General features: G+C 47.7%; 1 protein-coding gene across 1 annotated transcript in view; it reads left to right on the top strand.

The window, feature by feature from the left end:
- LOC135072773 (uncharacterized) overlaps positions 1 to 26,622 on the top strand; it is a 72,524-nt gene that overhangs the window by 24,405 nt on the left and 21,497 nt on the right. The window contains exons 13-34 of the mRNA XM_063966810.1: positions 3,671 to 3,808; positions 5,019 to 5,164; positions 5,936 to 5,990; positions 6,119 to 6,309; positions 7,308 to 7,382; positions 14,060 to 14,233; positions 14,325 to 14,483; positions 14,575 to 14,733; positions 14,825 to 14,983; positions 15,075 to 15,233; positions 15,325 to 15,483; positions 15,575 to 15,733; positions 15,869 to 16,108; positions 16,555 to 16,701; positions 17,295 to 17,465; positions 17,704 to 19,707; positions 20,013 to 20,341; positions 20,732 to 20,787; positions 23,541 to 23,653; positions 24,645 to 24,749; positions 25,884 to 26,054; positions 26,531 to 26,620. Coding sequence (XP_063822880.1) covers positions 3,671 to 3,808; positions 5,019 to 5,164; positions 5,936 to 5,990; positions 6,119 to 6,309; positions 7,308 to 7,382; positions 14,060 to 14,233; positions 14,325 to 14,483; positions 14,575 to 14,733; positions 14,825 to 14,983; positions 15,075 to 15,233; positions 15,325 to 15,483; positions 15,575 to 15,733; positions 15,869 to 16,108; positions 16,555 to 16,701; positions 17,295 to 17,465; positions 17,704 to 19,707; positions 20,013 to 20,341; positions 20,732 to 20,787; positions 23,541 to 23,653; positions 24,645 to 24,749; positions 25,884 to 26,054; positions 26,531 to 26,620 — 5,159 coding nt within the window. The remainder of the gene's footprint in view (positions 1 to 3,670; positions 3,809 to 5,018; positions 5,165 to 5,935; positions 5,991 to 6,118; positions 6,310 to 7,307; positions 7,383 to 14,059; positions 14,234 to 14,324; positions 14,484 to 14,574; positions 14,734 to 14,824; positions 14,984 to 15,074; positions 15,234 to 15,324; positions 15,484 to 15,574; positions 15,734 to 15,868; positions 16,109 to 16,554; positions 16,702 to 17,294; positions 17,466 to 17,703; positions 19,708 to 20,012; positions 20,342 to 20,731; positions 20,788 to 23,540; positions 23,654 to 24,644; positions 24,750 to 25,883; positions 26,055 to 26,530; positions 26,621 to 26,622) is intronic.

Raw genomic sequence — 26,622 nt, 5'->3', positions numbered from 1 at the left:
CCAAATCCTTCAGACCCATAAGTCTAACATCCTTCCTGATGAAGGCCATGGAAAGGATATTAGACCAGCACATTAGAGCCAAATACTTAGTGAAAAGACCACTAAGCATCAACCAACATGCATACCAAAAGGGAAAATCTACTGAAACAGCCCTGCTCGATCTGGTCGATAAGGTGCAAAAATCCCTAGAGGATAAGCAAACGGCCCTATGTGCTTTTCTCGATGTTGAAGGTGCATTTGACAACACCCCTATAGAAACCATTCTAAAAGGAATGGAGGCAAAAGGGATTGATATAAGCACCATCAGATGGGTAAAAAACATGCTCTCCAACCGAGTAGTAAACATAACCCTCAATGCTGCAAAGCTTGAATTTCTTGCCACAAGAGGATGTCCACAAGGAGGCGTACTATCCCCACTTTTATGGACACTAGCAGTAGATCAACTTCTTGCTAAGATGGCAGAAAAAGACTATGATACTCAAGGCTATGCTGATGACCTAGTGGTTATCATCAGAGGTCCCTGCCTGAGCACAATTTCAAGTCTAATGCAAGGCGCTCTCAACACCATAAGTAGGTGGTGTAGAGAAAACGAATTATCTATTAATGCGGATAAAACAGTGATAATACCATTCACGAGGAAGAGAAAACTGGAAAAACTGGTAAATCTGAAATTAAACGGAAAAACTCTTCCTTTCTCAAGCGAAACCAAGTATCTAGGGGTAACTTTTGACCAAAAGCTTACTTGGAATTCGCACCTAAACAACATCATTCAAAAAGCCAAAATGGCTCTGTGGAGTTGTTGTCGAATGGCAGGGTCAAGATGGGGACTAAAACCCGCAATCGCCCTATGGCTGTACACAGCAGTCGTGAGACCGATAATAACCTATGCCTCTGCCGTCTGGTGCAGCAAGGTCAACCAAATGACAACAATACAGAAATTGAGCAGCCTACAACGGCTAGCCTGCATCACAGCAACCGGAGCACTATCAACGACACCAGGGGCTGCATTAAATGCTCTGCTTGATCTTATACCACTGCATATGCATGTGCAAAAAGAAGCCAAGCAGAGCACATATAGAATCTGCACCCGCACGAAAGTCAGATGGGCTTCTCAAAATCTGATAAGACTCAAGGAATCAGTACTTGAAAACGAACTTCTGTGCATGCCCAGTGACGACATGCATACGGAATGTAACTTCACCAAACTATATTCCGTAAACATACCTCCTAGAGACAAATGGCTAGAAGGCCAAATGTCATTTAAGGAAGGTAGTCACGTCTGGTACACGGACGGATCCAAAAAGGAAAATAATGTAGGTTGCGGGATCTACGGAGAGAGGCCTAAGCTCAAAGTTAGCCTAAACATGGGGACTGAAGCCTCAATCTTCCAAGCCGAGGTCTTTGCCATAAACAAATGTGCAGAGATAAACTTGGAAAGGAAGCTCCAGGATCAACACATCTACATCAACTCAGACAGCCAAGCAGCACTGCTGGCCTTAACATCCTTCGAATACACGTCAAAATTGGTGCAAACATGCACCGAGACACTGAATGCACTGGGAAATACCAACAAAGTAACGCTTACATGGGTACCAGGACATTCGAATATAGAAGGAAACGAAGTAGCAGATGAACTCGCCAGAGATGGAGCCGATAACCCTCAAATCGGCGTAGAACCGTTCTGTGGCATTACCAAACAACGAGCCACCACGCTACTAACCGCCCTCTGCAAACAAGAGGCTATTGAGTGGTGGAAGTCTACATCGGGACAAAAACACTCAAAAGCACTCATTCAGGGATATAGCAATAAAGTAACTAAAGAACTGCTAAAGTTCAAAAGATACAAAGCCTGTGCAGTGACTAGAATACTGACCGGCCACTGCAAACTAAACAAACATAAATCGAACATGAACATGACCGAGGAAACTCTGTGCAGATTCTGCCATACAGAAGAAGAAACGGCCATGCATGTTCTTTGCTCATGCTTCCCGCTTATGAGCAAAAGAAGTATCCATCTCGGGCGACACATCATGCACCCGGATGAGATAGCAGATATCACGCTCCAAAGAATCTGGAAATTTATAGACTCAACGGGACTAAGCAGTGAACTTTAAAGACAAGGGCTGCCACAATAGATCAAACCTGGTCGAGTTGGCGCAAATAAAGGCCCAAAAACCAATAATAATAATAATAATGACATTGAGCATACATTTTTTTAAAATACCTTCGCGAAGTAAAACTTCTGTACGTAGTACTTATTATTATTCTGTGCCCATAGTCCGTATGTGTCGCCAATATAATGACTTAACACAGCGGTCGTCGGATATCGATATTGATATATTCGTCGCTAGTCTGAATGTCTTCAGGAGGAGTCTCACAACAGCGTTTCTTAGTAGGTAGTTAATTTATCAATCTATCTTTATATGTATATCATAATCTAAATAACTTTAATGATTGAAGTAATACTTTTAACTTTTCTTTCTTCACTCTTCTAAATCTGATGCACTATGTAAGTATGCCTTTCTCCTTTATATTGTTCGGTGCTTAAACTCTAGACTCTATTCAATTGATTTTTGTTTTTACTAGTGTATAATTACCCTAACATTGCAAAAAGAAATGCTGTGTATACCTGTAATTGAGGTCATATACATATCAATGTGTTAAACCATGTTAAAATGTATGAACTGTATTATGTATGTGACTTTGTTGGTGTACCTAATAAATAAATAAATAAATAAATGCCTTGTCCGCACCAATTGTACAAAGTATGCAATTTTATTAAAATCCAATGTTATTAAACATACCTTGTTGAACATGTCAGAAACACTTTTGGATTACAATCTAGATTAAAACTGTATTTATTGTTGGTTGTAAATGTACCTTGTTGATTGTACTCTGTATGTGTTTTTTGTACAAATAAAATAAAAAATAAAAATAAAACTATACACGCATATTTTTGTGCCAAAAAGGCGCCCGCTCAGCATTAATCGAGCCACGCGTGCCCCGACGCTGGTTTTCAGCGGGTGAGTGACACACTGGGTGCATTTGGAGGATGAATGAAACACGTCACTGTTCCTCTTCATGTCCTGTCGAGAACAAACCTATACGGTATCAGCCCAAAACTCTGCTACAAGAATGGCGTTGTCAGTAGCATTAATTAAATCTCACAACGAATCGTCACTATTGAAGTTAGCAAAACTTCCATGCTGACAATACAGTTTTCACAGTTTAGCGATCGCCATTTTCCTTACAAGCGTTTCCAAGCGCTTGTTTTCATCAAACGCACCCACTGTAAAACTAACACGATCTAATGTAACACACTCAAAGAAGAAATGCTCATTATTAAAGTACTGATTTAAGTTTTAATTTAATCCAATATTTTATTCTATTGAAATGTATGATGGCATTAGGTCGTTGAAAAATTGAAATTCTTAAAGTTAGTATCACATCAGCAATCATCACAAACGACTCGTCATCAGAGGGAGACGTTGATGACAATTTTTTTTCTAAATACGAGTACGTGGTAGATGTCACGAATATCCCTTTGGCACTCACATGAAACTACAATATATTTTATTTAAAGTCGCGCTTATGACCACTTTACGAGAGGACACATTGTTTTCCTTTTGCTGCTATTATTAATATTAAAGTGACTCGTTTGTATCTTCAGACGACGTAGACGAGTGGCAGGAGGAATCAGGATCGTCTGCGCCGGCGCCGGAGACTCGCAGCAGCGGCGCGCTGGCGCACGTGGTGTCGCTGGGCACCGACTCGCTGCTGTTCGAAGTCTGGCTCGACGTGCGCGCCGGTACGTGCCTACAGAGCTTACTATTATTTTTTACATTAATGCCCGTATTGTGACATTAGACGAGGCTAATTAAAACATTCAAACATTAATAATAATTACAGATTTGAATGGATAAATTAGAATGACATAAAACCATATAACACATACAATTAGATAAAACCATATTTTCTTTTTGGAAAGTTGACTACCCGCCAAAATGGTGTCCTTGAAACGGGGCTATCGTTTAAAGGTCAACTTTCCAATACCACTGGCAAATTGGGCTTGATTGGGTTTTTATGGCGGTCAAGCTTTAGTTTCTGGCTACACAGGAATAGATATGTGAGAACGAGAGGTGGGAATAGTCCCGTTACCGCTTCAGCGCTCACCAGTTAGCGACACTGTCTTCGTCACTAGTAAAAGATAGCACCCGACTCAACAGCAGCGCTAACCGATGAATGCTAAAAAGATGGCACATTTTTTACTTTTATTATTTGTTGTAAAATCGTTGAAATCACTTATATTTGTTTGGGATAAAGTTCGTAAACCTATTTTATACATAACTAGCTTTCCGCCCGCGACTTCGCCCGCGTGGTATTTCGTTTGTTAAATTTTCCCGAATTTTCTTTGCTATAAACCTCACGGAGCCCGAGACCTTTCCAACGAATGCAAAACCGTGGAAATCGGTTCGTGCGTTCTGGAGTTATAGCGTCAGGAAGGAAAACCGACTTATCCCATCCCAACTAATATTATAAATGCGAAAGTAACTCTGTCTGTCTGTCTGTCTGTCTGTCTGTTACGCTTTCCCGCTTAAACCTCGCAACCGATTTTGATGAAATTTGGCATAGAGATAGTTTGAGTCCCGGGAAAGAACATAGGATAGTTTTTATCCCGGTTTTTGAAACAGGGACGCGCGCGATAAAGTTTTTCTGTGACAGACAAAATACCACGCGGGCGAAGCCGCGGGCGGAAAGCTAGTTTTTATATAAAGCCTGGTCCGTGAGCACGTAGAATTTTGTCCAATGACCCCAAGCTACCCATCCTTATCGCTCGCGCGTAATTATATTGCTGTCGCAACTGTGCGACAGGCACCCGCAGTGAGTGTGCGAGCGCGACAGCAACATAATTACGCGCGAGCGATAAGGATGGGTAGCTTGGGGTTATTGGACAAAATTCTACGTGCTCACGGACCAGGCTTTAGTAGATGTAAACAGTGCGTTGTGTAACGTTGCAGGCTCGCTGGTGTTCCGGCTGTCTCGGCCGGAGGCGGCGGGCGGCGCGGCGATGGCGGAGGCGCGGCTGGAGACGGGCGCGCGCGCGTGGGCGCACCTCGCGCTCAACGTGCACGAGCGCGTGCACAAGCGCCGCATACACGTGCAGGTGGGTACCATGCTACTCTTTTAGAAAACTTTTTAGGTCAAAACAAAAAATACTGTGTTTTGGGCCTTATTTATACTAGCTTTTGCCCGCGGCTTTACCCGCGTGAAATTTAGTTTGTCACAGATCGTCATAAATTATAGCCTATATGTTATTCTGGGTTATAAACAATAATACTGTAAAGTTTCATCAAAATCCATTCAGTAGTTTTTGCGTGAAAGAGCAACAAACATCCAGACATCCAAACTTTCGCATTTATAATATTAAGTAGGAAGTAGGATAGTAGGAAGTAGGAAGCAACAAAGTTTTAGATATCTTGGAAAGCAACGTCAACGTATACGTTGCGGTGCCGCTCTACGTATAAATCTGACGTGTGGACGCCATGCCGCTGTGATATCGCTGCGGCAACGCATCGCCCGGCCAACATCCGTGTGACATCTCTCTCTAGCGGATAATTGTTTTGAATAACCAATATTTCATTCAGACTGAATGAAATTTACAGTAACTTATCAGATATCATCTGATTAGTTATTCAAAACATTTCGCTGCGCCTTGCGCCCAAACCGGGCCTCTGCATTATTAAAAATCATGGCATCTGATACAAATTCGTAGTTTATACTAGATCAACTGGAGCTTTGACGTTGAAGTATCTACCATAATAATACCAAATCACAATATTTATGATTGCATTGGTAGTGGTGCTTATAACGACTACAATATTTGATGTTTAGTTTTGTATAGTCTGAATTTAATTTAAAATTTCATGCGTTACAGGTTACAGTCTTCATAAACGGACTTGAGCTGGATACTATTACACTACCATTACAAGGTACGTTATCGACATAATAGATATTCAAAACGCATTGAAATTATCTATTTTTGTATGTGTGCATTGACGATACATTTATATTAGTTGGTATAACCCATCTCACCATAAAATATTGCATATTTCCCCAGGCATCCTAGTCCGCAAGGTGTCTCCCACTAACTTGCTACTCGGCTGGGCGCCGGCGGACGCGAGCGGAGCGGAGGCGGGCGCGGGAGCGGACGCGTACCACCTGGCGGGCGTCAGCGTGTACCGCGCGCCTCTACTCAGCACATACACCGCGCTACACTTGGCTGCACACGGGCCGGATAACTCCTGCTACGTACGTGATTACAATACTCTAAAGCCTGGTCCGTGAGCACGTAGAATCCCGTCCAATGACCCCAAGCTACCCATCCTTATCGCTCGCGCGTAATTATATTGCTGTCGCGACTGTGCGACGCGCGCCCGCAGTGAGTGTGCGAGCGCGACAGCAACATAATTACGTGCGAGCGACAAGGATGGGCAGGCTTTAGATGTAATCTAAGTGTCGCCCACCAACCTGCTGCTCGGCTGGGCGCCTGCGGACGCGAGCGGAGCGGAGACGGGCGCGGGAGCGGACGCGTACCACCTGGCGGGCGTCAGCGTGTACCGCGCGCCGCTGCTCAGCACATACACCGCTCTACACTTGGCTGCACACGGGCCTGATAACTTCTGCTACGTACGTGATTACAATAGGTACTCTAGTTCTAATGAAAGTGTCGCCCACCAACCTGCTGCTCGGCTGGGCGGCTGCGGACGCGAGCGGAGCGGAGACGGGCGCGGGAGCGGACGCGTACCACCTGGCGGGCGTCAGCGTGTACCGCGCGCCTCTACTCAGCACATACACCGCGCTACACTTGGCTGCACACGGGCCTGATAACTCCTGCTACGTACGTGATTACAATAGGTACTCTAGTTCTAATGAAAGTGTCGCCCACCAACCTGCTGCTCGGCTGGGCGGCTGCGGACGCGAGCGGAGCGGAGACGGGCGCGGGAGCGGACGCGTACCACCTGGGCGTCAGCACATACACCGCCCTACACTTGGCCGCACACGGGCCGGACAACTCCTGCTATGTACGTATTCTGTCAAACATTTACGTCAAGATTACCCTTCAATATGATATGTGTAGATTCTGGCTACAAAGGAGTTGCAACTAAGGGAACGAGAGGTGAGAAATGGTTCCATTTATCCCATAATATAAGATCTTATATTATGAGGTTCAAATATTTTATCGCATACTATTTTATTAGTTTACATACATAAATAACTAGGTAATTAATCTATTTGTATAATTTTAGGTACGATGCGAGTCTCCACACTTTGCTTCAGTACTCACGCCGAACATACTCGACTCAAATATCGATTGGGACCAGGTTAGTTGGCAACTCTATTTTTATAATAAATCAACTAAACCCTGGTCTGCGAGCACGTAGAATTTTGTCCAATGACCCCAAGCTACCCATCCTTATTGCTCGCGCGTAATTATATTGCTGTCGCGACTGTGCGACGGGCGCCCGCAGTGAGTGTGCGAGCACGACAGCAACATAATTAGGATGGGTAGCTTGGGGTCATTGGACAAAATTCTACGTGCTCGCAGACCAGACTATATAAGATAAATAAATGTCCCAATTTTAACAATTATTATCAGCAACGTTAATAAGAAAATGTCTAGTAATAATAAACTGTCGCTGTCATAGTTATAGTTTAGCGGGGAAGGTCGCATAATATTTGTCTCACCATGGACACGAATCAAGGCCAGTTATACCGCAGGTGTTCGATCTGCCAAGCAATGTGCTGCGCGAGCTTCACGACAACCTGCTGTTGACGTTCGCGGCGCACGCGCCGGCCGTCGTCAACCTCTACCACCAGTCCACGCTCAATGTGCCCACCGGTGAGCTAGCATGGCTATTGCCCATTTGACCCTCGGTTGCAGCAGTACATAATACATCTCCTAGCACTTATTATTACGACTAGCTGTCCCGAAACACGTTTCCCAGTCATAAGAAAAGTTAATATGACCTTTAAGTTTACTAAATTTCTTAGATTTATTTACATAACAACGTTCTCCTGACAATATTAGACACAAAAAAAAATTAAAGAAAGGGATTCATTTTTATGTATTACATTATTTTACAATCGCATCATAATCGTTGACAGACTCGTCGCTATTTGCATGTCCTAACTACCCTGGATTGAAATCACGTTTTTTTTTAAATATTCTTACAATTAAAATTGGTTTTAAAGCAAACTAGATTTACGAAATTTCTTCTATAACTACGTAAGATTTCTAGTTCACTTGTTTAAAATTGTATTTATTTCTATAAAAAAACCTTTTAATAAGCGCCGCCATTACGCCACGTGGTTGCTCCGTAAGTTGGCATAATTTTTATTTTAGTATCCATAATTAACTCTTATTTAAAATATTATTTTTTAAAACATCCACTAAAATGTATTTTAAATTCTTAATGAAATACATTTTGCACTTAATTAACATAAAATACAAAAACGACGCCTACCGGATATGGACGCCATTAAAGTCTCGCTTACTTTAAATATTATAATTGTTAAAACATTTAAATAAAGAATAACAAAATTCCTTATTAATTAAGAATAACTATTTAATGATTTTCTAATTTAAGGGAACATATTGTTTGTGACCAGAATCTGAATTATTAAAAATAATTTCAACCGGAAACGGAAGTATACGCCGACGGACGTTAGTGGTTTTAAACGGTTAGAAGAGAATGTATTCCGTGGAAGGTAGTTGAACGGAAAACGAGGTTTATCTGTTTTACTGGCTTTTATTTCTTGTTTAATTGAATTAATACAGTTTTTAGTGCACAATCTAGGATTATTTAGTGCCCTAAGGTTTAGTGAAGTGATAAATACATCAAAGCAGAAAGTGAGCGTTTCGAGTGTTGTGCGACTTTTCGTGTGAACTTTGGACTCCATGTTGGCGTTTTGAAATTCGCTTACGGGAATACTTTTGTATCCACGGAATCCATGAAAAATCTATAAAAATAAAACGTCTGTGTTCTATTTTGCAAAGAGAACCACAAAGAAGCGCAGCAATAATGTTTTATGCTTCGGCCAAACCAATGCGTTCAGTGAGCGCGATGGCGTGCACGTTGGCGATCAGACTTCGTGTATGAAATTGTAGCGACGTGTTCACATTGACGCAGCATCTGCACGCGCGGCGGTGGCGATCAGATCGCGCTTGTTATTTTGAGGTTTCTGATTTTAAAATGGCGGATTTGGCTAACGCGGCAGTGTGAACAACTTTCAGTGATCGCCACCGTGCACGCTACACCGGACGCAGGCTGAGTGTGTTGGTTTGACCGAACTTTTATAATGTTCGCTGACGGGCGGTGTTATGTTTAAATCAGATCAGATATTTAAATTATATTTATAGGTCTTTTCTTCTTCTTAAGGCTTGGTATTTCTGCTAAAGTAGGTATTTCGCGCTGTCAAAATCTGCGCGCGCAATACTTCGCCGAAGACAGCGCGCCAAAGAGCTCTCGCGGCTACACAGTATAGAAATACGCAGTTTAGAAATACGCAGTTGGTGAAGTTAGGTTGACTTCCTTCCGTTCAAGCGTCACACTCACAGCACTTTCTAATACAAATCATATCCAAGTGATACAAATTAAAACAACTTTCAAAATTTTTGGGAATATATTTTAGAATCGAATAAATATAGAATATAACTGCCAAAGTAAACACGGTTCAAAGAGGCGTGGCGTCACCCGACCTTCCGGAAGTTCCGCGACGGCTAAAATAATTTCAAGATTACGTCTCCCGACCTATCGGTAGATCCTCGGGAGCTTGAGCGATTGGAAAAACATTTTATGATCAGTTATGTTACTCGTAGTAGCGATTATTTAGAGCTTGGATAATAAATTATAGTTGTTGCAATTCACAAAGCTTTGCATATTGTGGTTAATTACATTAATCTGTACACGCATCAATTTTGTTCAGTCTTTTTGTTTATTAATAAATAAAAATATCATACTAAAATTGCATACATATTTGTTTGTATTGGTCTGGGTGTTTTCTTTCCATAATTTATGTATAACGTATATACGGGGCTCTGTATCGAAAATCACTATGAGCAATAAGCATCACACACGGTTACCTGGAGTGCATTACCGCAGCAAAAAGCTTGCCATCTTAAATGAACGGTATAATATCGAGGTTTCGTCAGTACAGTTGCGAACAAAGGTGTTTGTGTAGTGTAGTTGAGTTGAGAGGTCAGATTATTGAAATAATAAAACGAACATTTTATTTTTTAAATACATTTTAAAAATAATTTACATTACAGATAACAATGAGAGGATGACATTGCAAGGTGGTGCCAGTCCAGTCTTAAATCCGTTGATATATGCTGCATCTGCCATGTTTTTGGCTAAAAGATTCTTCTATCTTGCAGTTTAGACTTTTATTACAGACCTCAGACAGTATTTTTGGAAAACTTTTACGCATGGTGGAGGAAGGGACGCTCTAGAGACTCAAGTCTAGAATGAGTCACATGAACTCCAAGTTTTAAATCCGTTGACATCTGCTGCATCTGCCATCTTTTTGGCTAGAAGATTCTTCTATCTTGCAGCTTAGACCTTTAGCTACAGACCTTAGACAGTATTTTTGTGAAAATTCTTACGCATGGTGGAGGAAGGGACGCTCTAGACACTCAAGTCTACAAGGAGTCACATCAACTCCAGTTTTAAATCCGTTGACATCTGCTGCATATGCCATCTTTTTGGTTAGAAGATTCTTCCATCTTGCAGCGTAGACCTTTAGCTACAGACCTTAGACAGTATTTTTGTGAAAATTCTTACGCATGGTGGAGGAAGGGACGCTCTAGACACTCAAGTCTACAAGGAGTCACATGAACTCCAGTTTTAAATCCGTTGACATCTGCTGCATCTGCCATCTTTTTGGCTAGAAGATTCTTCTATCTTACAGCTTAGACCTTTAGCTACAGACCTTAGACAGTATTTTTTATTATTTATTTGTGTCAGTGTGCTCTTCTAAAGAGTGTAAGACGATTGTATGTAGGTACTATTAAAATGTAATTTTAACTCATTGGTTTTGTCTCATATTTGAGGAATGTACTATGTATCATGAGTAGAGTCTTCGTTTAAAAGGATGCGAACGTTTTAAATTTCAATAGGTAGACAAAATTGATTATTCTTAATTATCAAAAATTTAAACTTTCTCCAGTAACACTGATATTATTATACTGTGACTCATCAAAGTCATCATTGTCAAAAATATTGACAAATCGCGAACTGTCACGGCCAAAAAACTGACACGCGTCCGTCCTCCGTAAGCGCCACCGCGCGACTGATTGAGATTGTCCAAGCCGTCATGGACGATTTTTTCTACATTTTTTAACATAGTAACTAAATAAGACGCAATATAAAAATTTCATCCGTTAAAAGCCCTCAAGTTATTTCTGAACTTTAGTTTAGTAAAGGATTTAGAATCTCAAATCGCTTATTTTAAAAATAAAACCATAAATAGAAAACGAATAGAGGTAACTTTGGGAATTTATTCTATCGAGTCAACTTCATCAAATCGTGTTTCCATCCGTTAATAGCCCTAGAAAATATCCTCAACTATGCCCAATAAAAATCTTAGCCTTTAATTTTACTGTTTAGTACCTCAAAAATGAAAAATGAAAACCTCATTTTCGCCATTTTCTCTGCTACCCGGCCTTAACTCGGTCAGTGCCTGAGGTATGCGAGCGGCACGGGAGGTGTGACATTGATATTTTATGACGTGACAGAGCATACAATTCTTGCTGACGTCACAAAAACACCCCTCCCGTGCCGCTTCCATACCTCAGGCACTGATTCGGTGATGATGTAGTGTGGTGATGTAGTGAAACAAGTCTCTACCTTGCGTGTAATTAGTTGCACTGAATTAGTTAAACTGAACTAATTAATTGATTGTTTCCATCACCACCACCCATGGTTCTTCCTGCCTCACGGCGTACGAACTGAATCTCGGGAGAGAGCGCGGGTACTTGCTCTGGGCTCTTTTCCCCGGGCGCTTTGCTTGACTCCCTACAAATTTATCTAATCCATGTCCCTTCTCATAGTCAATTCTCCCCCTTCTGGGGCTTGACACCACAAATACGGTACTTCGCGTCGGGCTGCTATCGTTGATAAATGTCATCACTTCTTCTCATAACTTCGCCTGATTGTGTGCCAGGAGTGCGCGAACTCGCTGATGTTTGATTGTTTCCATCAGTGTTCGGCAGCCGCGTGTCGGGCGGCGGGTCGCTGGGCGGCGCGGGCGGCGCGCCCGAGGCGGTGGGCGTGGCGTGGGCGGGCGCGGCGCTGCCCAGCCGCCACGAGGGGCTCGCGCCCGCCCTGCACGCGCTGGGCGGGCCCGAGGTGCTGCTCTACCTCTACGCCAGGGTGAGTTGGACACCAGAAGCGAGCTACCGACCGATTTTAGCTGTTCAGACGACTATCTCGGACATATTCACACATTCGTCTGCGTAGATTAAAAATATTGCCGGTGTTATCGACCGTGGAAATATTTTTCAATTACGCTGCATTCTTTACGGGACTATTCCCACTTCTCGTGAAGCTATAACATGATTGTGTCCGCATACAGTTACTTCCCGCGACCTTCAAATCGTCGGTCCTCCTAGTGGAGGCCTGCCCACACTACGTTTTCCGGCCCGTGGTCTGGATGCGAGCAGCGCAGGACCGGTCGATCTAGAAATTCTTGGGGGAGGACTTTATCCAGCAGTGAACGTGATTTGGCTGAAATCGATATCTTCAAAAGCGAAAAGTCACCGATTGACTGACTCACTCATCACGAAATCTCACTAGTGACTCACTAGTAACTGCATGTGCTAGGAGTCTCGGACATTGGGAACTTTACTATGAGAAAATGCCCCACGGCGGACAAAGATGAAACGTATTTTATTTCAAAGCTTTATACTTGTAGGTATATTCACTTAAAGCGCTATGTTGTGACATATGGGAATTCTGAGATATGACGAATCTAAGTTGAAAATATATTTGTCTAATGATTTGATATTTTTACATGTTATGTTGTTTGGCATTGCAGAGTAACCAATAAAAGTAAATAAAATAATATAAATAAATAAAAAATATAAATACAATAATATAAATAAATAAAATATTATAAATAAATTAATATTAGACAACATCTCATACATTACTCCAACCCAAAATAAGTAGCTAAGGCATTTGTGTTATGGAAATCGGGAACGACGAACCACAACACACCCAAACCAGAGACAATGTGAAAAGATCGTTTTCTATATTGTCCCGGCCGGGAATCGAACCCGGGACCTCAGGATTGGCCCGGCACACCTTGAAAACCGGTGTGTGCGCCTCTCCGCCACGGAGGTCGTCAAAAATGTTACCTATGTGTATTTTTTACTTAAGTTTAGTGTGGCGCTATTTCTTGTTAAAGAAATTCCACGTGACTTCTGTTTGTCTCAAGGAATGCTTGAGATAGTCTATGTTTTCTGCGCCGCAACACAGATCGATCACAACTAAGACAACGGTTTTGTCTATCTATTTTAAACCGAAACCCAATCAAAGAGCAAATGTCCGTAATAAAAAGCAATCACTTGGTTCAGTAATAAGTTAAAAAACACGGGAGCGCACAGATCACAACGACAGATGTCATTTGGCGTATTTTTGTGATGATGATATTATTAATATTTAGATGCAATAAAAAGTTTAAAAATGTAAAATAAAATAAAATATTAAAACTTCATTTTCTCAATATTCCCATATAAGAGAGAAAAAAAAATGCACGGAAATTCATTGGATATTAGTATGTATCATCTGTGATAGGTTTCGTTTGTGTCCGCTACTTTTCGAAAATTGGGGCAAAAAGTTCCCAATGTCATTTTGCATGGTTCTTTCTTTTAGAACGTAAGTGCTCACTAAGACGGGATTTTGCAAAATTCAACCCTTGTGCTGGTAAAACGGGATCCACGCGTGCGAAGTCGCGGGCGGCCACGAACGAACGATAACGTGTAACGTGTCCGCAGGTGGTGGAGCTGGACGGGTCCCCGACGGAGCAGGCGGCGGCGCTGCGGCTGCTGCTGCGCGCAAGCGGGCTGGACGCGCGCCTGCACGCCGCCGCGCTGGCGCCGCCCACACTCGACATGCTGCTCGTCGTGCTCGCCAGCCCCGAGTGCCACGTGGGACACCACCTGCTGCGGGTGAGTGTAGCCTACAGCTGCAGCAGGCGGCGGGCTGGACGCGCGCCTGCACGCCGCCCACACTCGACATGCTGCTCGTCGTGCTCGCCAGCCCCGAGTGCCACGTGGGACACCACCTGCTGCGGGTGAGTGTAGCCTACAGCTGCAGCAGGCGGCGGGCTGGACGCGCGCCTGCACGCCGCCCACACTCGACATGCTGCTCGTCGTGCTCGCCAGCCCCGAGTGCCACGTGGGACACCACCTGCTGCGGGTGAGTGTAGCCTACAGCTGCAGCAGGCGGCGGGCTGGACGCGCGCCTGCACGCCGCCCACACTCGACATGCTGCTCGTCGTGCTCGCCAGCCCCGAGTGCCACGTGGGACACCACCTGCTGCGGGTGAGTGTAGCCTACAGCTGCAGCAGGCGGCGGGCTGGACGCGCGCCTGCACGCCGCCCACACTCGACATGCTGCTCGTCGTGCTCGCCAGCCCCGAGTGCCACGTGGGACACCACCTGCTGCGGGTGAGTGTAGCCTACAGCTGCAGCAGGCGGCGGGCTGGACGCGCGCCTGCACGCCGCCCACACTCGACATGCTGCTCGTCGTGCTCGCCAGCCCCGAGTGCCACGTGGGACACCACCTGCTGCGGGTGAGTGTAGCCTACAGCTGCAGCAGGCGGCGGGCTGGACGCGCGCCTGCACGCCGCCCACACTCGACATGCTGCTCGTCGTGCTCGCCAGCCCCGAGTGCCACGTGGGACACCACCTGCTGCGGGTGAGTGTAGCCTACAGCTGCAGCAGGCGGCGGGCTGGACGCGCGCCTGCACGCCGCCCACACTCGACATGCTGCTCGTCGTGCTCGCCAGCCCCGAGTGCCACGTGGGACACCACCTGCTGCGGGTGAGTGTAGCCTACAGCTGCAGCAGGCGGCGGGCTGGACGCGCGCCTGCACGCCGCCCACACTCGACATGCTGCTCGTCGTGCTCGCCAGCCCCGAGTGCCACGTGGGACACCACCTGCTGCGGGTGAGTGTAGCCTACAGCTGCAGCAGGCGGCGGGCTGGACGCGCGCCTGCACGCCGCCCACACTCGACATGCTGCTCGTCGTGCTCGCCAGCCCCGAGTGCCACGTGGGACACCACCTGCTGCGGGTGAGTGTAGCCTACAGCTGCAGCAGGCGGCGGGCTGGACGCGCGCCTGCACGCCGCCCACACTCGACATGCTGCTCGTCGTGCTCGCCAGCCCCGAGTGCCACGTGGGACACCACCTGCTGCGGGTGAGTGTAGCCTACAGCTGCAGCAGGCGGCGGGCTGGACGCGCGCCTGCACGCCGCCCACACTCGACATGCTGCTCGTCGTGCTCGCCAGCCCCGAGTGCCACGTGGGACACCACCTGCTGCGGGTGAGTGTAGCCTACAGCTGCAGCAGGCGGCGGGCTGGACGCGCGCCTGCACGCCGCCCACACTCGACATGCTGCTCGTCGTGCTCGCCAGCCCCGAGTGCCACGTGGGACACCACCTGCTGCGGGTGAGTGTAGCCTACAGCTGCAGCAGGCGGCGGGCTGGACGCGCGCCTGCACGCCGCCCACACTCGACATGCTGCTCGTCGTGCTCGCCAGCCCCGAGTGCCACGTGGGACACCACCTGCTGCGGGTGAGTGTAGCCTACAGCTGCAGCAGGCGGCGGGCTGGACGCGCGCCTGCACGCCGCCCACACTCGACATGCTGCTCGTCGTGCTCGCCAGCCCCGAGTGCCACGTGGGACACCACCTGCTGCGGGTGAGTGTAGCCTACAGCTGCAGCAGGCGGCGGGCTGGACGCGCGCCTGCACGCCGCCCACACTCGACATGCTGCTCGTCGTGCTCGCCAGCCCCGAGTGCCACGTGGGACACCACCTGCTGCGGGTGAGTGTAGCCTACTATTCTGTATCTACCTATGCCTGTGTATTTTTGATCGGTGTCAAATCGGAGTTTTCGTGCGGGGTACGCGGGTGTTTCGCGCGGCGTGAAGGTCAAACGCCCAAGGTCATTGAGGACTCCAATCGCCTTAATTACTAACTAATTGCGTTTAATAGCGGTTGGGGGAGGAGACGGGCATTCCACGGACCGGCAAATTTAGCGCGAACGGGTAGTAAGTATTGGATTGCAATTTTACTTGATATTAGTTAAGTGAAGATGTTTTTTGTAATAAGCCTAATGTACGCCGTTCTACCAAACCCTGACTCGAGCTACAAATGGCCGCCAGCCGCACCCCTCTCCCGCGTGTCGTTCCGAAGCTATTTAGCTTTCAAAATAATGCTTCTTTCTGGCCCACCCTGTATATAAACTACATAAAGTTGTTTCCCCCCTAGGTGGTGCTAGAGGAGGCGTGCAGCGCGCCGGTATTAGCACTAGGTGCAGGCGGGTCGCTGACGGTGCTGCGCTCGGGCGCCGCGCTGCTGGAGCCCGCGCTGTTCGCGATGCTGCTGCGCGCCTGGCCGCAGCTGGACTCATCGCCGGTGAGCAAGATCTTCAATAGAGGCAACCTCGGGTCGAGCAGCCGCCTCGACCCGCGGCAGCTCAAATGGGGACGCTGTTTCAACCTGACGCACGACTCGTTGCGAGGCAAATTTCAGCAGCGTGGACCGAGCTAAAGCCCGGTCCGTGAGCACGTAGAATTTTGGCCAATGACCCCTAGCTACACCCATCCTTATCGCTAGCGCGTAATTATATTGCTGTCGCGACTGTGCGACTGGCACCCGCAGTGAGTGTGCGAGCGCGATAGCAACATAATTACGCGCGAGCGATAAGGATGGGTAGCTTGGTGTCATTGGTCAAAATTCTACGTGCTCACGGACCAGACTATAGACTTTGTCGTTCGGGACGAAGCAGACGATCAGCCTGAGGCTGCCTCCGGTGGATACGCGGCTTTACATACATGTTTCTACTCCCTTAGCACTTCTATGACAAATGCTGCGCACTAGCATGCGATTCGCCGCACGCGCAGTTGCTCTATATTAAACAAGTATCCGTTGTTATATCTATTCCCATGTGCGAAGCAATATGTCAACAGTACTTCATGCAGTGTAAACAGCAAACGTTTGTGCTTTAGGAAGTGACATGGGAGGTGGAGGGCGTGGGCGCGCGTGCGCAGGGCTCGGCGTGGGCGCTGCTGCTGGCGTGCGGCGCGAGCCTGCTGCGCGCACAACACCCGCTGCGCCGCTTCAACGCGCACCAGGCCGCGCGCGCCGACCTGCTGCGACACCTGCTGGTGGCTTGCAAGGTAATAGTAATAACGAAGAGCTTCGATCAATATCTAAACGAGCTCTCGCTAAATGAAGTGACCCTTGAGCCAACTATTTAGCAAGAGCATCATGGTACGCATTGTCCGGAGGTGTCTGTCTGTGATTCTGTCCACCGGTAGCTTGGGCCCTGCCCCATTTTTGCCACGTCAAAAAACAACAACATTATCTTCCTTTGATTGACTCAGCCTAAACTGAATGATGTGTGTTCGCTTCCAGGAGAGGTTCCTGAACTCGGACTGCCCGCCGCTGAGCGCGGCCACCAGCAACACGCTGGTGGAGCTGGTGGGCGCGCTGCTGGGCGCGCCGCCGCTGCTGCCGCACGTCGCGCTGCTGGCAGACTTCTTGCTGCTCATGCACCAGGTACTGCACTCGGACTGCCCCACCAGCAACACGATGGTGGAGCTGGTGGGCGCGCTGCTGGGCGCGCCGCCGCTGCTGCCGCACGTCGCGCTGCTGGCAGACTTCTTGCTGCTCATGCACCAGGTACTGCACTCGGACTGCCCCACCAGCAACACGCTGGTGGAGCTGGTGGGCGCGCTGCTGGGCGCGCCGCCGCTGCTGCCGCACGTCGCGCTGCTGGCAGACTTCTTGCTGCTCATGCACCAGGTACTGCACTCGGACTGCCCGCCGCTGAGCGCGGCCACCAGCAACACGCTGGTGGAGCTGGTGGGCGCGCTGCTGGGCGCGCCGCCGCTGCTGCCGCACGTCGCGCTGCTGGCAGACTTCTTGCTGCTCATGCACCAGGTACTGCACTCGGACTGCCCCACCAGCAACACGCTGGTGGAGCTGGTGGGCGCGCTGCTGGGCGCGCCGCCGCTGCTGCCGCACGTCGCGCTGCTGGCAGACTTCTTGCTGCTCATGCACCAGGTACTGCACTCGGACTGCCCCACCAGCAACACGCTGGTGGAGCTGGTGGGCGCGCTGCTGGGCGCGCCGCCGCTGCTGCCGCACGTCGCGCTGCTGGCAGACTTCTTGCTGCTCATGCACCAGGTACTGCACTCGGACTGCCCCACCAGCAACACGCTGGTGGAGCTGGTGGGCGCGCTGCTGGGCGCGCCGCCGCTGCTGCCGCACGTCGCGCTGCTGGCAGACTTCTTGCTGCTCATGCACCAGGTACTGCACTCGGACTGCCCCACCAGCAACACGCTGGTGGAGCTGGTGGGCGCGCTGCTGGGCGCGCCGCCGCTGCTGCCGCACGTCGCGCTGCTGGCAGACTTCTTGCTGCTCATGCACCAGGTACTGCACTCGGACTGCCCCACCAGCAACACGCTGGTGGAGCTGGTGGGCGCGCTGCTGGGCGCGCCGCCGCTGCTGCCGCACGTCGCGCTGCTGGCAGACTTCTTGCTGCTCATGCACCAGGTACTGCACTCGGACTGCCCCACCAGCAACACGCTGGTGGAGCTGGTGGGCGCGCTGCTGGGCGCGCCGCCGCTGCTGCCGCACGTCGCGCTGCTGGCAGACTTCTTGCTGCTCATGCACCAGGTACTGCACTCGGACTGCCCCACCAGCAACACGCTGGTGGAGCTGGTGGGCGCGCTGCTGGGCGCGCCGCCGCTGCTGCCGCACGTCGCGCTGCTGGCAGACTTCTTGCTGCTCATGCACCAGGTACTGCACTCGGACTGCCCCACCAGCAACACGCTGGTGGAGCTGGTGGGCGCGCTGCTGGGCGCGCCGCCGCTGCTGCCGCACGTCGCGCTGCTGGCAGACTTCTTGCTGCTCATGCACCAGGTACTGCACTCGGACTGCCCCACCAGCAACACGCTGGTGGAGCTGGTGGGCGCGCTGCTGGGCGCGCCGCCGCTGCTGCCGCACGTCGCGCTGCTGGCAGACTTCTTGCTGCTCATGCACCAGGTACTGCACTCGGACTGCCCCACCAGCAACACGCTGGTGGAGCTGGTGGGCGCGCTGCTGGGCGCGCCGCCGCTGCTGCCGCACGTCGCGCTGCTGGCAGACTTCTTGCTGCTCATGCACCAGGTACTGCACTCGGACTGCCCCACCAGCAACACGCTGGTGGAGCTGGTGGGCGCGCTGCTGGGCGCGCCGCCGCTGCTGCCGCACGTCGCGCTGCTGGCAGACTTCTTGCTGCTCATGCACCAGGTACTGCACTCGGACTGCCCCACCAGCAACACGCTGGTGGAGCTGGTGGGCGCGCTGCTGGGCGCGCCGCCGCTGCTGCCGCACGTCGCGCTGCTGGCAGACTTCTTGCTGCTCATGCACCAGGTACTGCACTCGGACTGCCCCACCAGCAACAGGCCCAAATCCCAACTCTTTCACATCACTGCACCTTACAGTATGACCTTCAATTAAACCCAACCAGTGTAGGTTGAGTAGTCCTACGACGAATTTAACCAGAAGACATAGGAGGAATTAAAAATTGGACTCCTCTCCATAAAACTTGAACAGAAGAATATAGGAGTTAGAACTTGTGGTCTAAACTGAATAAATATTTTTGATTTTGATTTTGAAAATCAGACACAAAGAATTGTATCCAACTCAAACTCATATTGTTTTTTTTTTTTTGACAGGCCAGCGACACGTTTGTAACCCACTCGCGCGCCAACTTCTACTTCCTGCTCACTCCCGAGACGCAAGAGATGAGTGACTTCAACACCAACTCTCTGAAGAAGAAGCCTTCCCGGCGGCGGCGTCAGGAGCGAGCCAGTGTCACCAGCGCCCCAGCTGAGGGTGCCCCTGTGGATAGCGCCCCTTCAGAAGGAACCCCTACGGAACCCGGCGAGCCGCGGGACACAGGGCAGCTCACAGACACCGACGCTGAGAAGACGGACCCTGACAGTAGCGTGGACTCCACCAAGAAGATGAAGGGCATCATCAACTCTCAGATTAAGGAAAACCAGTTAGTATTTGATGCTTATTTTACAACTCATAAAACTCATTTATTTCTGTAAATAGCCTTAAAAAAAGCACTTTTACACGTCCCAGTATTAACCCTACCACTGCTTCAGGACAATAAATGGGCCAGTGCTGAGAAGAAGCAGCGCAAGAAACTCAGTCACTATTGTCAGCCTCTTTTTTTCAAAGGCAACGCAAATTGACCTTTATCCATCGGAGTCTTTTATTTTTTTATCTTGCATAGATTTTGTCATTATTGTATCACTTTTGAAATAAGTAGTTTGACATCTACGGCACTAGTGTAAAAATGTGGTGGATGTATTATCCCATTGAAAAGTGCTCGCACTATGGAGATAATTTTTATTTTAGTGCAGTCCATTCATGTCCATTTCAGAAAAACAACGGACACATCTTCGGTAACGGAAACCTCAGACCCGCCGCCAGCAGTAGGTAAGAATACTTGTTTGCTATTGTTCATATTTGTTTTATTTGTGTTTGTACCATCACATTTCATAAGGCAGGGGAATAAACCGGTATGCCGCATTTATACATGCTTCAAACATTGAAAATCATTTTCAACGAAAATAAGAATTTGGTAAGAGCCAAAAGTAACATTGTTCGTAATGCTTTGAGTATTTAGCTAAGTTTCTTGCTAAATTATTTTATTGACAAGCTAATTATAATGATCGCGTTTGCCTGTATTACGCATTCAAATGAGAAATAGTTTGTTTCGAAAAAATACACACTCCGACACAGTACATGCCAACATCGCATACATCTCATAAATAAACTATTAGACACCATTCCCCAATAATTCTACACTCGCGAGCAAAAGTATGGAATCACTTACATGAAGTTGTTTCCACGTGATCTTGTGTACTAACGAATTTGTTAGGAACAAAAAAAGTGGCACCATTTTAAAGATTAAACTTTTATCTTTAAATTGATACCAAATTTATTTAAATCACACCAGTATTTAAAAAGATATCCCGGCTGATGTGAAGAAGTAACGAAAAAGACATGTATGAACTGTTTGATACGTCGCGAGTCGCGGCCTATTTACCCCCTATAAAAGCACGCGTTTTCGGATTTTTGCTTTCACACGTTGATTCATACACATCTCCGCTTCTTTTGACACTTTACCTGGGATTCTACACCTTCAGAAGCAGCACAAATCGTTGCACTATTGCAAGAAAGGCTCAGCCAGCGGGCTGTCGCACGTCAGCGCCACATAAGCCAGTCCTGGGTTTCGAAAGTTTTAAGACGCTTTCGGGAGACTGGTGCCTTTATCCCGAGACCAAGTTCTGAACAGCGCCGGTGCACATCGCAGAGGGAAGACCGTTTTTTCATGTCAACCTCTCTATGAAATCGTCATTTGACTGGAATCGACGTCCAGCAAGAGCTCAGAAATGTTCGTAGGATAGCTGTTAGCGAGTAGACAGTTTGTCTAAGACATAAGCAATAGAATTTAACTCCAAAAAGACCTGCCACAGGTTCGAAACTGACGACAGGTCACGATAAGCACGCTTTCAATTTGCTCGTACACATCTTGATGTTAAGTCGAGCAAGCCACCCCCATGCCACTGTTTCAGCGAACCAGCACTGCACAAATCGCTCCTCAGGCCGCCTATAAACCCGACCTCTTCGACTGCTGCCCTTCAAACACAGTTTGCATTCATCGGAGAACAGAACTCGCCTCCATTACTCGCCTTCCCATCGAGATGTGTACGAGCAAATTGAAAGGGTGCTTATCGGTGACCTGCCGTAAGCTTCGAGCCTGTGGCAGGCCTTTTTGGAGTCAAATTCTATTGCTTATATCTTAGACGAACTGTCCACTCGCTAACAGCTATCTTACGAACATTTCTGAGCTCTTGATGGACATCGATTCCAGTCAAATGACGATTTCATAGAGAGGTTGACATGAAAAAACGGTCTTCCGTCTGCGATGTGCACCGGCGCTGTTCAGAACTTGGTCTCGGGATAAAGCCACTAGTCTCCCGAAAGCGTCTTGAAACTTTCGAAACCCAGGACTGGCTTATGTGGCGCTGACGTGCGACAGCCCGCTGGCTGAGCCTTTCTTGCAATAGTGCAACGATTTGTGCTGCTTCTGAAGGTGTAGAATCCCAGGTAAAGTGTCAAAAGAAGCGGAGATGTGTATGAATCAACGTGTGAAAGCAAAAATCCGAAAACGCGTGCTTTTATAGGGGGTAAATAGGCCGCGACTCGCGACGTATCAAACAGTTCATACATGTCTTTTTCGTTACTTCTTCACATCAGCCGGGATATCTTTTTAAATACTGGTGTGATTTAAATAAATTTGGTATCAATTTAAAGATAAAAGTTTAATCTTTAAAATGGTGCCACTTTTTTTGTTCCTAACAAATTCGTTAGTACACAAGATCACGTGGAAACAACTTCATGTAAGTGATTCCATACTTTTGCTCGCGAGTGTAAATCACAAAATTTTTAAAAAGGCACTTCATTTTGGTCTTAAAAACTTAATTAATTTAAAATTAAATTGTGATTTTTGGTTGCATTCTAATCTAACTGAAAAAAGTAGTTTAATTGAGTTGACAAAATAGTGACATCACTTGCTTGTATTGCCATACAAAATATATGGGAGAGTCACGTTTTGACAGTTTTTAAAAGTACGTCAATTGATTGATGGTGTCAACACGTCTATTGTATCTCATAACAAAATTGAGGGAAGCACGAGTAGCTTTTTCTTCTCATCACCAACCAAATTTTTATAACGGACCTTTATTGCTTGGCAAATTAAATCGGCTTAGTATGTTTTAACAAGCGCTGTAGACTACTGCTTTTCACACCTACGCACATGCGATTGGAACTAATATCAGATGATTACGTCCGCTATTTTTCACACAAAGTCGCTTGTATGTAGTGCTTCTAACAAGCTAGCGGGTAGCGGTGGGCTCTCGCATACATAGGCTCAGTCAGAGCAAGCCCGCCGCTCTACTAGCTCCCAGTTTTCACACTATAGTCTGGTCTGTGAGCACGTAGAATTTTTTCCAATGACCCCAAGCGGCCGCTCACAGCTCACAGACTCACATACTGGGCTTTAGTCGCTTGTGAGTAGTGCTTCTAACAAGCTAGCGGGTAGCGGTGGGCTCGTACTCGTAGGCTCAGTCTGAGCAAGTCCGCCGCTCGCTAGCTCCGCGCGGTACAAGTGGTGGCGGTTGCAGAGCGGGCGCGGGCGGGCGCGCGCGACGCCGACCTCACGGAGTACATTGTTGTAGATGTCGACGACGTCAGCCACACCACCGTCGACCTCTACACCGGCGGGATATACCACCAGGTAAGTGGATGTTGAATTCGAATAGCCACTTGTAGGCTTAGGGCTATATTTCACCGGGACACCATGCGGCGCAACCAGTCGCCGCTACCAACAAAATGTGTGCAGCTTTGCGCAACCAAACGGACACCAGGTGAGTAACTCTCAATAGAGCTGTATACATTTTGTTGGTAGCCGGCGACTGGTTGCGCCGTTATGGTGTCCCGGTGAAATATAGCCCTTAGACCTTAAGTCTAGGCGCAGACCGCCGATTTTTAGTTGGCCGATAGTTGGGTCGGGCTGTTAATCAGTATGGAGGTATATGAAAGTGCGCACATTACACCGATTTGCTATCGGCCGATTCTTCATACAAAATGAAATCGGGCCCAACTATCGGCCAACTAAAAGTCGGTGGTCTGCGCCTAGGCTAAAATAGAGACGTAGACAATCCTATCAAGCATTCAATACAGTCAATTAATTTAGTAAAATATATCCCTGACGAAAATTGCATTAACTGATCTGTTGTTAAAGAGCTGTGGGGGGGTAAAACCGGTCACAGTTTCTCTTGTTTCACGCAGCTCAGGATTATGTAAGCTCAAAAATGTGGAAGAACAATAAGACTGTAGTCGATCACGACGACTGTGTCGTTTCAGCTCATAATTACAACTTCGCATTTGGTCAACTTCGCATAATGACAACTCTAGACGAATTAGAACTAGAAATAATGAAAATGAGATATCAACAAGTAGTTGACATTATGCGAAGTTGACCAAATGCGAACTTGTCATTGTGAGAAATAGACAATATGAGAAGTTGACATTTTAAGAAGTTGTCATTTCGAGAAGTGGACATTTTGCGTCCCGGTTGTCATTTTGAGATGTTGTCATTATGAGCTGAAACGGACTGTCCGACTGTCGTGTTCTCCTTCGACAAGCATAAATTTTGAAATCCTACCTGCATGGTGGTATAAGCGGGCGTAGCGTAAGGCATAAGTGACAGTGTGCGCGTGCTATAGCGGCGGCTGCGCGCAGGGGCGGAGCCCGGCTGGACGGCGTGCGAGGGGCTGCTGCTGCTGCTGCGCGACGCCGTGGCCGTGCTGCCCGACGACCAGCTCGCGCAGGTGACGACACTTTAATTGACCTACGCCTAAGATGCGCGCCGTGATAACTTTTATCGACGTCAAAATTTATGGGCATAATTAACTTTTTAAAAAAATAAAACCGACTTCAAATGCGTGAACACAAAAAAAAACTAAAAATTAAAAATATTGCGTATAAAAAAGTTCATCTCCAATTTTCCACCCTTGGGGATGAAATATTTTCTTCAAATTCGCATGAAACCACCCTTTTGATAATACCTATTCAACAAAAAAATAATCGTTCAAATTGATTTATAATCGGCGGAGATATTGCGTATAAAAAAGTTCATCCCCAATTTTCCACCCTTGGGGGTTGTTTTTTCTATTATTAAATTTAAATGGGACCACCCTTGAGGTATTACCTATACGCCGAAAAAAGATTTGTTCAAATCGGTTCATAATTGGCGGAGTTATCGCGTAACAAACATAGAAAAAAAAAAAACATACGGGTCGAATTGAGAACCTCCTCCTTTTTTGAAGTCGGTTGAAAATCGAAAAAATGGCGTGATAACCGCTTATCGCGGCGCACATCTTAGGCCTACTGTACTGCTTACTTAATTCGTCCACCCTAATATTTGCCCTCGATGTGATTCGATGTGACAGTTTAATATCATTTAAGGTCTCTACCCACTACACTGTATCATACTATGACCGTGCTAGGAACGTGTCAGGCAAATAAATATTATTTGTATTGAAAAGTATGACACTTCCCAGTAGACCGTTCCGTCACCGACCAACACCGTCGCGTGCCATGCACGTAGCGTCAACAAATGTCGGCGAAAATATTTTCGATCCGTTCAGTGGGCATAGTACAGCGTATCGTGTTGCTTTTCGTGCCTGACACGTTCCTAACACGGTCATGGTATGATACGGTGTAATGGGTAGAGACCTTTACACTTACTTGCGGATTGAAGTCGGATTGAGACTTAAAGCCTGATTCGTGGTTCTCATACATATTGTTCAAATTATAACCGCACGGTTACGGTCAGTGCCTCATCAATGAAAACCACCCTGAAACCGCACAGTTATCGCACGTGTCAGAAGAAGGCTAAATTAGTCCAAGACGAAAAATTGTAAAAAATAGTGTTATCAATATCTCGTATCCTGGCCGTGCAGGCGCTGTGCGGCGCCGTGTCGGTGGAGAGCCTGATCGTGCTGGCCAACCACCGCAGCGGCAGCGTGCGCGCCGCGCTCGTGCGCGTGCTGGCCGCGCTGCAGCGCCGCGACCCGCCCGACCTCGCGCGCAAGCTGCGCCACCAGCACTACCTGCTGCACCTCGCCAACCAGGTACGTGACGGGAACCAGACTCGGGAACATCACTATCTATCTTTGCGTCAAACATTCGACTGCGTTTCCTGCTCGGCACTCGGCATCACTGCCCCTGCGGCCTTTTGTTGCTACCAAACACCCCATATCTAAAGCCCGGTCTGTGAGCACGTAGAATTTTGTCCAATGACCCCAAGCTACCCATCCTTATCGCTCGCGCGTAATTATATTGCTGTCGCGACTGTGCGACGGGCGCCCGCAGTGAGTGTGCGAGCGCGATAGCAACATAATTACGCGCGAACGATAAGGATGGGTAGCTTGGGGTCATTGGATAAAATTTTACGTGCTCACAGACCAGACTATAGTGTCTGAGACCTAGTCAACTAGGCAATCATTGCTCTGAGGCTACAGCTCACTACTGCCGCGCTTCAGCGCCGCGACACGTAGATATCGTGATTTGATTACTAATTATTTTATTTTGATGTACCTTTATGCAGATATCGTTGTACGAAGGCACGTGGGAGCTGGCGGAAGCTTGTGCTGCTCTACTTACAAAGTGCGATGTTCCTCTTGAAGATCAGCTGGACGT

This window comes from Ostrinia nubilalis, chromosome 6, assembly GCF_963855985.1.
Source record: "Ostrinia nubilalis chromosome 6, ilOstNubi1.1, whole genome shotgun sequence".
In the NCBI taxonomy this organism is placed as follows: domain Eukaryota; kingdom Metazoa; phylum Arthropoda; class Insecta; order Lepidoptera; family Crambidae; genus Ostrinia; species Ostrinia nubilalis.
This window is presented reverse-complemented; position numbering and strand designations above follow the sequence as displayed.